General features: G+C 42.5%; 1 protein-coding gene across 7 annotated transcripts in view; it reads right to left on the minus strand.

The window, feature by feature from the left end:
* Nucleotides 1–12,213, minus strand: part of PDE4D (phosphodiesterase 4D) — a 1,371,497-nt gene that overhangs the window by 187,611 nt on the left and 1,171,673 nt on the right. For all 7 annotated transcript variants that reach the window (XM_040977570.1, XM_040977569.1, XM_040977571.1 and 4 more), the window contains 2 exons: nucleotides 6,643–6,679; nucleotides 498–571 (listed from right to left, as the gene is read on the minus strand). In XM_040977570.1, coding sequence (XP_040833504.1) covers nucleotides 498–571; nucleotides 6,643–6,679 — 111 coding nt within the window. The remainder of the gene's footprint in view (nucleotides 1–497; nucleotides 572–6,642; nucleotides 6,680–12,213) is intronic.

Genomic DNA, 12,213 nt, shown 5'->3' on the forward strand with positions numbered 1-12,213 from the left:
GTTATCATATGAATCATCATTTTATTAATTGTTCCATGAATGCTGCTGATCTGAGAGTCAGCCAGAGCAGAACGGCAGAGATCTCTGCTGACAGGGTGTTTCTTTAACCCATTGTTGTCTTAGAAAGAAGAGAGTGACTCTGGGGGTAACTGTAAGGCTCAAGAGGCTGTTTTCTCTGGGGAATTCATAAACTAATGCCAAAACTATAAAGTGACCCTACGTGTACGGAGCTGGGCACAAGAACCACCTGCCAGGAAATTGCTGTCAGATAGGATCATGGTATTTATTTGTCACCTTGCTTCATTTCTGATCTGGGAAGCTTCACCACCAAGTATTTATAGAAGACGAACAGGGCCTCCTATGACTTCATATGCGTAGTTAGGCAGCAAGGCAAGGACTCAGGGAAGGGAAGTCTACGCGTCGTGTTGCATTCCAACAGAGAGAAAGAACACAGATTTCAAACTCAGCAAGGAGGAGGCAAGATGAGGATCACTTACTTGCTGGGCGCTCGGTCCTGCAAGTTAGTTAATGCAGCAAAGTTGTTTCGCACAGTTCGTAGGCTGGCCAAGACCTAGAACAAGAAAGAGTTCTTTAAGCTTCTAGGACTAGCATCATTTGAGTGCATTTTTAAACACGATTTGTTCAGAGAAAACTTGAGGTTGCTTGCCACTTTGTGGCGTGCATCCCTGATGAGCATGTGAGCGTGACATCTGAAGTAGAGAGAGGACCCAGCAGAGGGCTCCTCCGTGCCCATGATGACGGCTACTGCAGCAGCAGTTCCAATACTGTTGATTCCTAAGCCCCCAAGATCGTATCTCACGCAACAGACACACAGCATCGCTGCCTTTCATGCATATTTCAAACACAGCTAAACGAAATTCCAACGACTTTAGGGATACAAATAGAACTAAATTACTCCCAAATTCTCTTTACAACTTCACTAAAAATCCCATCATTTTATGTCTGCAAGCTAAGTAAATTTCAAATCGCTTCTTCCCCTTGGCTGCATGTACCTGCCGCTGGTACCTGGGCTTCCCCCCATCCCTTCTTAAGGTTATCAGCACCACGGAACTCTAAATGGGTGCAGAGTAGGAAGTGAGGCTGGGTGACAAGTGTTCTAAGGGACCACTTTCTGCTGCTCTTCCGCATCCTCCTGGATGGAGTGTGCGGATTCTTCCAGGATGGAGCCTGCAGGAGGGGACTTGGGAAAGTTGGTGGAAAAATGGAATTCAATGATGCAACCTATGTTTTGTCGGGCACTCTTTAGGTACAAGGAGTTTTCAAACCCAGGCGTGGTTTGTCCTGATTCATGAACTTCCGTTTCCATGATCTCTGCACAGGGTCCTCATCTCCGATGGAATAACAGTTTTTCTGGATGAAAAGTTCAGTTGAGATGAGAACAGATTTCAGATGTCCTATGAGCTACACAGAGAAACCCTGACCCCCCCCCACCCCCGACTCCATTTTATACTCAGGGTGTGAACTTGAACAAGCCACATCATCTCCCTCTGTGTCAGACCGCAGTCCTGGTACCTACCCATGAACTTGTGGTGAGGGTTCTATGCAGTGAGAGCTTAGGGACCAGATAGGAAGCTCTCAAAGAGTATCGGTCAACGGTGGTAATATTGCACTTGTTTTGTGATCTGGCATCACGTGGAAATGTGTTTCGTGTCTGTCCCTGCTACTACGTGATGTGTCAGAGACTTCTAATCGCTCTAGGAATCCCACAACTAGTTTCAGCTTTTCTTTTTTCCATTTGGCATTAACCTAGATGAAAATTAGGCTAATTTTTTTGTAGTCAAAGATGTCTGATATTTTCATTTATTATTATTTTTTTAAACAACTTTAAGTAACTTTTATTCCAGGAGGTCACTGCAGAGTTGTTGACGTCCAGGGAGGTGACCTCCTGTGTCTTTCCCTGAAGGAGTTAATTGGTGTTTCCTAAGGAGTCAGGCCTGCTGAACGCAGTCACTGGAAAACCCTGGCTCATTATCCCAAGTAAACAACTCCCAGCTCCAAAGGTCACGCTGTCTGTGACCAAGGACCCACACAGCCAAGGGCTGACATCACACGGCGAGGTCTTTCAGGAGGCAGCAAACCTTGAATGATGCCGAAAGAAATTGGATAAATGAGCCAGTGTCATTTAATAGTGCAGGCTTGATTTACATCTTCAGAAGTGGCGCAAACACAGCATTCTGAATACAAACACAGCATTCTGAACACACTGGACCAAAGCGTAGCTTTTCTAGTGAACATCTTATGGGCTTTTCTACATCACAACATTTAATGCCATGAATTCTGAGATTTTCATTGTGACACACGGTCACTCACTTTACGGGGTGGGCTAGCAGCTAATTCCTGTTCTACGCTCATTTGAAAGGAAACACGAGGTTATATTTCCAAAGAGAGTTCTTGCCTCTGTTACAATAAGATATTAAACTGTTTTTTTTTTTTTGAGGGGGGGTGGTTCTCATTTAAATGATACACATTTTTTTTAAAATATTTTGGATCTTCGTGTAGTTCCGAATTTAATTAGAAAAAAACGATATAAAGCCCCCAGGTTCTCATGCGGGTCTTCCCCCCCACCCCTCCGTTGCCTTGGCAGCTTTCAGGCTGTGAAAAGATCCCGTTTCAGAGCAGTAGTCAGAGCTTTGCTGATGCCATAATTTTCTTCATTCGTTAATGTTTGCTAAAGAAGGGGTCCCTGGGGTTCCTTGGCTCTGCTCAATGTGGTTAGAAAAGGCAGGCAGTTTCTTTCTCTTTTGTCCCTTTGGTAAAATCAGTTGGCGTCACACATACACCAGGAATGATGAGAAAAAGTTGTTTATATACCCAAGTGAAGAACTACCAGCGGTGTCCCAGACATTCTGGACACAAACGGCTCACAGATTAGCCTGTAGAGACAGACTATAGGAGAATTTTACGGCATTTATGGAGAAATAGGAAGTAAATGGTGGGTTTATTTTTCACACAAAGGATTTTGAAATTCATGCATAGATTTGTTTTATACTATGTGTTTCCTGTGAACTTTTATTTACACACACTGCTGTCATAATTTCTTGGGTATTTAGACATTTATTAACTCATAGGATTTACTGAAAAATGCAAAGAAAAATGTCAGCTTCATTAAACAGTTGAACAATTGAGTAACATGAAGAAGGGTGAGGTGCTTGTTCATGCTACATACATTTTGCGCCACTAGGTGGCGGCAAAACACAGCCCATGCATGAATTGCACGAGGGCCCAGAGCAATGGCAGGGCAGGAGCCCTATTAGGATTATTTTCCAAATTTAAAAAAAAGTCACTTTAATTGCAGTGGAAACCTTTCCAAGTTATGTTTTGGTTACAGCATCCAAACTTGTTCTTAAACACGTCAGAAAGGTTGAATGGTGACAATTGACGAGGTTTGACCTAAAAAGAACTTGGCTCCCTGGAACAGGTTCCTGATGATTTGTTATTAATGAAGGCTGAACAGAAGCTAAAGCGCAGAAGCAGCTGAGATGAGGTGACTTTCGTCTTCCAGGGTCTGACAGAGGTGGCCTGGTAGGCTTCACAAGCTTGGCGGCTGGGTCAGGTCCGCGAATCACAGCTTAGCGTATGATAACGCGTTTGCAGAGTGTCGCAGGGGCCATGTCTTGGTGAGAGCCACCGCAAAAGGCTGAATTCATCCCTGCCCTCATTCTACCTCGTGCAAGGGTGGTGCATGGCCTTGGTCTCCTGCTGGGGAGCTCGTGCCACGGGTCCAGGATAAGGTCTGGGTCTTTCCTGTCTTTTCTGTCATCTGAAATTCTTCTTTCATCCTTGTCTAACCCGTAGATGGGAGTTGAAGTCATCCGAGAGTTTTACAGGGCAAGCACACCATACATCATGCGAATTCTTGGCGCAAGGGCAGCAGGAGGGGCTTCCCACACGCCCTCAGTGTCGGGTCTCGTGCCCGGATGCCTGAAAACCACACGCCAACTGGATACTTCCCTCCAGAGAGGCAGGGTGGGTGAGTGGGGTGGAGTAAGGGGAGGGGGTGGGCTTCTCAAACTGCCCAGCTTTCTCGGGGGGCGGGGAAAGGAAACACTCCACCCAGAAATTCAGCACCAAATAGGAGAATTGAAGTGTAGAAATATATATATATATATATAAACATGTCACTTTTCTGGGAACCAAAGGGACCGTGAGCAAAGCATGCAAAGGGGGAGGTGGGAAACACCTGCAAGAAGTTTCCCCCTGGTAGGGCTTTAGACGCTGGGATAGAACACGAGAGACTCGGCCATCAATGCTTACCCACGTGCTTTGGTTTTTCAGCCCCACCCAACAGAGTATTTGCATATCATTGTTTGAGTTCTTAAGGTTTCATGCAACTTAGTATGTTCTTTTTTTCTTAAAGATCTATGTACTTTTCGGGCCCAGCAGCATGACCTAGTGGCTAAAGTCCTCGCCTTGAACTCCCCAGGATCCCATATGGGCGCCGATTCTAATCCTGACAGCCCTGCGTCCCATCCAGCTCCCTGCTTGTGGCCTGGGGAAAGCAGTCGAGGATGGCCCAAAGCCTTGGGACCCTGCACCTGTGTGGGAGACCCAGAAGAGGTTCCTGGTTCCCGGTTTCGGATTGGCACAGCACTGGCTGTTGCGCTCACTTGGGGAGTGAAACATCGGACGGAAGATCTTCCTCTGTGTCTCTCCTCCTCTCTGTATATCTGACTTTGTAATAAAATAAATAAATCTTAAAAAAAAAAGATCTATGTACTTTCATTGGAAAGGTAGATTCACAGAGAGAAAGATCCTCCGTCTGCTGGCTCACTCCCAATTGGTTGCAAAGGCCAGAGTTGAGCTGATCCGAAGCCAGGAGCCAGGAGCTTCTACTAAATGACACGGTGTATATATGTGTGTGTGTTTTCTGCTTTAATAGGTTGGAATTCTTTTGGCTTTTTGGAGATTAGAGGGACAGAGGAAATGGAGCCTCAGTTTGGTTTCCTTTTCATTTGTTCCTCTGTATTTTTTCCCAAATCAATCAATTTCACATGATTGTACCTTTGATGGTGGCTTCCTATACCACTGTCTGATTTTATCTGGTTTTTGCCTCTTAGATTAAAAAAAAAAACTACACATTATCGATATTAATCAATAAATAATTTATGGTTTGAAGAACCCACCACACACAGCAAAACTCTAAGCATAAAAACGATACTGAATATCTGACAGTAGTGGTGGTTATACTCAATTTTAATTTGGAGTAACAATTTTAAAAAATTTCAATAGATATTATGTTACTTATATATATGTTACTTATGTCACTTACATAAGTTTGAAATGTCAGCAAAGAAAAATGTCAGGGGATTTAAAAAAAGTGAAATACATAATCCCAATACTAGCTTTCTTCATTTTTTTTTTTTCAAAAAGTAAGGTCTAGGAGAAAATTTTCGAGATGAAATAGCAATCCCATCTCTGCACAATTAAGTCAAGTGCTGCTACATTTATTGACTATCATACTTCTCAGAAAGTATGCTGAGCATTTAATGGGTCTGATATTATTGAAACCTCTTCAGAATCCAATGAGACCAGTCCTGGTGGAACTGTCACTGGCAAAGCTCAGTGACTCGTTCAAGTCATCAGTTACCAAGGAGGGGCTGAGTGTCCCCAGCTTTAGTGATTGGACAAAAAGAGGCTGAGGGAAGTTAAATGAGTTGCCTAAGGTGTGTTAGCTGTTTAAGTCACAACCTTGAGGATCTTAATTTGTATAATTTCTTATGATTACTTATATTTCAATAATTACCATTTCTTATTAGTACAGCCTTTTCAATGACCCCAGATTGGTCAGTTTTCTCCCATTCTGGCCCTGGTTATTTACACTTGGAGTCCTCTACTTCTCTGGCACCTTGGAAGGATACGGAGGCCTTGAAAACACACATGTGTTTGCATGCAACATCTCCCCCCACCCCCCGCCACACACTTTATTGATTTAATGGAGTAGCGGGGCATTTGGGTAAGAACCATTGGGAAATGTAATGTCAAGTAAGGGCTGAGTGTTCCGGCTGCATATCAAGAACATTGAGTCGTTAGCCCTCTGATATCTATTGCAAATACTTCTGGTGATTTTATCGCCTTCTCGCCTCTATGTCATATGCCTAAATTATTCTCAGAATTTGTACGCTTAAAAAATGATGATATGGGACTGCATCATATGCTAATAATAACTATCAACATTTTATTCAGTTCAATATCTGAATACATTATATACAGCTATTACACACACACACACACACACACACACACTCACGGGGTCAATGAGATGTCAGGATGAATTGGATTACTGTATTTCAATCATTGATCGTAACCTAATTACACCAAGAATAAGTTCACCCACATTATACTGTTCTGCTTCTCATGCTCATGGTGGTTAAGAAAATATGGACCCATTTAAGTATTTTTTCCCTTAAGTGACTTTTTATTCAAAGCAGATACTCTTTGGGTCAATGGATTTTATATAAACCAGGCCAGTGTGGCCCAAGTCACAGACTCTGCCATTCCCTTTGTCTCACTTGCCTGAATCACAGAAGTTATATTTGATTTAAACTTAAGAAGCACAACTAATTTCCCAAGTTAAAGTCCCAGACTCGTGAGAAGGCAGCCCATTCACTAAGGTATGCTTACCTGAGCAAATGGAGTCACAATCAAGTCATCTCCATGTCTGAAAAACAAATCAAATCCCAAGTTAGAAGTCACCGAGGACATTACTAGCATTTTAAGCAATCAAATACTAAGTTCCACTTCCATCAGTTCCCAGAATTACAGTAATTCCATCCTTATTCTTCAGCACATGTTCTTCCCAGCCAGCGGATTGGAAATTTATCTTGCAGGATGTTAACCATTGTCCAGCTCCTTGGGTAAAGTGTGAGATTTCTTGATCATCTACTGAGGTCACAGCTGCTTTTTAAGAAGCATAGAGAAGAGACGAAACATGGTAGAGAAGAATTCCGGAAGTGGGACCCATCTTTCCTGTTTGGCCCTTCTTGTAGATCTTAGTTGGGGTGTGAGCTGTGGAAGGAACCAGCCACCACAGCTGCTTTGGTGAGAGAACCCTGGGCCATGCCATATTTGAAACTGATAAGTAACGAGTGTTCCACACCATCGTGTTTAAGTCTTGGACTCGCCAAGGACTGGAGATGATATGGGACTGCATCATATGCTAATAAAAACCCAGTGAGCCTTCTCAACTGACTGACGTGCAGGCCACTGTAGTTACAGCAGACTGTCCGCTCATGTGTGCTGCTGCCGTGGCAACCTCAGCTACATCGTGCCTCCCGTATCCCACAGGAGCAAGGAGCAAGGTGTCAGCTGGACATGTCTTGGAAGGGTAGGGAAAGGTGGGTGAGATTGTGCAACCTTCAACTTGGAGGAAAGTGAGCCACTACATCCAAGGACTCTTCTGTGGCATATCTTTTTTAGCATGCATAATTTGAGAGAAGGATTTCCAGATTCCTTATGGTCTATTTCCTGACCTTGCTGGCCAAAGCTCTTTAATCAAAAGTGAATGTAGTGATTCTATATCCAGCACTTCCTTGTCATGACTGTAACTGGATTGTTGGAACCACAGGAGCCCAGGTGACCTAAAGCAGCACTCATGAAATACACAGGAGCACAGGCAGCCTATGGGAAAGCATCAGCAAGTGGCTCCTGCACAGTCATTGGGCCAGTAGTTAAGGCCACCATCAAATCAGGTAAAGATCTTGGGAAAAAAACATGGAAAATGAAAGCAGACAAAGGTTAAACACACCACACACACAACACACACACCACACATACCACACACAACACACAAAACACACAACACCACACCCACATACACACACAGTTTTTGAGGAAGCAGGTGCATCTGTGACTCCTTAATTCTAGATATAGAATCACATTGTATCGGTGCTTATTCTTCATAGAGATCATCATAGAGTCCCAGACTCTAGAAAGCCAGCACTTTTAGGAGGGAGCTGAGATTCAGAGAAACCCTAGGATCTGTAAGCTAAGAAATAATAGAGTGATCAATCATAACAGGTTTGCCTGAGGCTAGAATCAAAAAGGTTTCTTTCTAGAGCAATGGCCTGTGGAGGAAGCAGGCCTGGCTCATGAAGTATGGAGGTCGTGATGCCGTAAGTTGCAAGAGTGGATGCGAAGCCATGGAGGCTGAGCAACTCCCTCAGTGAGAAAGGAAAGATGCAGAGAAGGAGCTCTGGGAAATAGCTCAGGGATTCTAGAGAACGCCACGCAAGCCAGACAGTGCAAGGACAGTGGCTGTTGGCCAGTGGTCAGAAGATCATGGAGCCTCAGTACAAGATGAGATAGGACAAGGCTTCACCCTTCAGTGAGAGGTGAGCTGGGGTTGCAGCTCGGCCACATGCCAGGTACAGGAAGGTGGGTACACTGTAAATCTCTCCCTCGGTCTCTTCACGTCAGAGGGAAACAAAGACAGTAACATATGCACGTTGTAGTTGGGGATGAAGTAAGTTAATAATGGGAGGAGCCTAGAAAAGCACTTAGCCCACAGTGAATGGTCAATAAGCATTCTGCTCATCAGCAGGGATTAGTTGCACATATTTTTAATTCTCAAGGATTTAGCTTTCCAATACCATCAGGAGACTGTAAAGATTCAGAAAATGAATATTTTGTTAAGAGGGCCCCTGGAGCCATTGTGTGACAACCTCTAGAGGAATGGGATTTTTAAAGGGGGCAGACAGAGGCAGGGGCAGTTTAGAGGACAGAAGCCTTGAAGACCTGAACTAAATCAGTGCTTATGCAGACAAACGGAAGAGGACAATATCTATACCTACACCTACGATGCCATGATACACTCCTATGGCAGAATGGTGGACTTGTGACCGTTGCTGAAGGACCACAGTGTTGTAATAATGTAGGGGAAAACGTGGGAGGGGGAGAAGGGCAAGGGAGGACGGCAAGGTGGAGAGGAGGACCCCTATACCTAAAAATCACATCATGGAAAACCACATAAATAACTAAATAAAAACAAACATGTTAAACATTTACAAATCAAGTACTATCAACAACTGTTGAAACAAGGTTCTAATTGATATGATGTAGACCAAAGAACTGAAGCTTGAGTTGGGCAAAGCCACAAAGCTAGAAGTTGCGCAGTGCTTCTTATGAAGGGCTCCTCCTGTGTCTCTGCATGATTCCTACAGAACAACTTAAGCCAAGCTGGCTTCAGAAAGACAGCTGGTACAGGGGCACAGCAGTTACCACAGGCAAGTACAGGAAAAGCCAGACGGCACATTTCAGAATGATGCTAACTGGATGCTAAATCCAGGCAAAATTTAGAACTACGTTTTTCTCTTGTATGTGCATTTTGAAATAGTAACCTAGGTCTCATCAAAACAATGGAGAGACGCAGATGCTATTTAAAAGCCATGATTGCAGAACGCAGGGTGCAGCATGTTAGCATCTGACAACTTCCTATACACACGGGCATCTTCAGGCCAACTATGCGTCGACCTTGTGTACCAGTCAGTAAGCTGTGCACTGTGTGTGGTGACATTCCTACTTGGTTGCGCTTCAAAGCCAAAGAGAATTCCACTGTGTTTATACACAGCATATCACATTCAAGATACTTCTACAGCTCCTCAATAAAAAAGAGTAGTTCAAAATCATTCTTCAATGACGGGAGGCAGATTAAGCAAGGAGAAAGACATACCACATATGTTTACTCAACTTGGCAATACAATTGGCTATTAATCTGACCCAGCACATGGTTAAGCTGAATACCCCATATTTCCAAATAGAGTAGGGGCAGTGCAGAGAGCCAACCTTACACTTCTATAAAAATTAGACATTTTCTCAAAGAACAGCATTTTTCTTCTTTATAATTGCTCAAAGGCAAAGTTTGCTTTCTAAAGATTTAAGCCCTCTTGATAAAGACACCTCATCCATTTGAAATGAATTGATGGAGACAAGTCCTCTAATTTTCCCCCCACATTAATTACATTAGAGTTGGGTCACTCAAAATTCAATAGGATTATACCATTATTAATCACACTTCATTTTTCCTGCATTTTAGCATATACACACTTTAAATAGCCTTACAGTCATTTTCTCTGCTGAAACATAAAGAAACTCTAATTTTAGCATAGGCGATGGGCCAGTCTTTTCAACTGTCTAGAAAAATCGTTTCTGCTAAAATTCTCCAGACTCTCTCGTTTTAGTAACAGCATTTCAGTGACACAAGTCCCTGGCAGGAGGCCATTGCTTTTAAAAAATATGTAATGTTTCCATTATTTCAAATATGTACCTAATAAGCAATGTTAAAATCCTTGGCCAAGTCTTCAATTCAATAGTAAAACAGCTCTTTGCAGACATATTACCCCACCGACAAGGGTGAAGACAAACTATATTTTAATTTGTGGCTAGAAAAAAGTAAATACAGTATGAAATAGCTTTTAATGGTGTCCTACAATTTCCTACCAGTCATTTTAGAAAACAGATCCTGTAGTTAGGATCACAGGAGCTGCATTCTGTTTTTATATAATACTTGGCTTACACTATATGGGGTTTTAATGAATTACATAATCTCATCTATTAAAAAAAAGAAACACCCTATAAAGTGATTCAGAAGTTAAGCTTCTTCCCCAGTGAGAAAATATTACAAGTAATTTAGTCAATGGGTGAGGAGGGATTCTGGCAACAGACATTAAATTGAGGTTTCCTGAGACCAGAGTACACTGTTAGAATCTCCTGGAACTTGGCTGCGTGGCTGGATTCACAGTTGCACCTGCCATACTATGTGTGGACCTGAAATTGCATTTTTGCGTGGCACCAATTTGGGGATTAGTTAGATAACGCAGTCATTTCAATAAAAACAAGAAACATACGTGTGCCCAAACCTATGCTGTGACTTTGAATCATCAACCAGAGGGTTACTTTATGAATTCAGTCTTTTACAAACTTTTTGATCTTATGTGTTTTATTAACTCCTGCTATAAATCTAGAAAAGCACTCCTTTCTAAAATGCATTATACAATTAGGGAATTTGTGAACATCCAGAAATTGGTATTTTGAAATTTTAGTCTCTTCCCTCAGACACTATAATCCATTCATCTTCATTCCTGAACTAGTTCCTTTAGAATTACTGAGAAACAAATATTTATATAGAAAAGGTTATAGACATGGTAGAAAACTGGGAACCAATTATGTAGTCCAGGAGGTAAATCTGCCACTTGTGGCACTGGGCTCCCAAATGGAAACCCCTTGAGTCTTAACTTCACCTCCAATCCAGCTGCCTGTTTATGGCAGGAGGAAGCAGTGGAGGATTGCCTAAGCTCTTGGGCTGCTGTACCCATCTGGAAGACCCTGAATAAACTCCTGGCTCCTTGCTTTGTACTGGCCTTTGCAGCCATTTGAGGATTGAACCAATGGATAGATCTCGCTGTCTCTTTCTCTCGCTCTCTCCTTCTCTCTGTAACTCAGTCTTTCAAAATGAAAACAAACAAGCAAGCAATCGGAAGGAAGGGAGGGAGGGAGACTTGGCAGAAAGTAGAACCATCCAAGAACAGCTCTTCATAAAATTTGCCTTTTGGGTATATATATGTGAGCACCTAAAAATTACATATGACTTTCATAGAATAATGATTTCTTATAAAATTAGACTCAGTATATTTGTTTTATACTTTTAGCATTAAATATTATCAAATCATGAAAAATTCCACATGCATTTATTCTTTTAAGCAATTTGATGATTTCAGGTATGTTCAGTTAGCTATAACATTTTCAAGTAGATATCAGTTCAAGTGTATGCAAACATTGACTTTAAAATAAAAAAGTTTCAATGACTGTATGAGATATGTAGATTCAGTTAATGTCATTCATTTGTTTATTCTGTTAAATGCTATTTACTAAAGCAAGCATGCTAAACAAAGCTAAATATTTAAGTAGGACAGACAATGGGTACTATGGGGATGTTCAGTATTTTATATTGGTGCCAGTGTTTTGGTGTAGCGAATTAAGCTTCAGCCTATATTGCCAGGATCCCATATGGGTGTTGGTTCAAGTTGCAGTGGCCCCATTTCCAATCCAGTTCCCTGCTAATGGCTTGGGAAAACACTGGCATGGTGGCCCACTCGCTTGGGTCCTGCCCTCACATAGAAGACCTAGAAGAAGCTCCTGGCTCACAGCTCCAGCCCTGGTTGTTTATGGTCACTTGAGGAGTGAACAAGCAGGTGAAAT

This window comes from Ochotona curzoniae, unplaced genomic scaffold (genome assembly GCF_017591425.1).
Source record: "Ochotona curzoniae isolate NIBS_2020 unplaced genomic scaffold, NIBS_Ocur_1.0 contig_2754, whole genome shotgun sequence".
NCBI lineage: Eukaryota > Metazoa > Chordata > Mammalia > Lagomorpha > Ochotonidae > Ochotona > Ochotona curzoniae.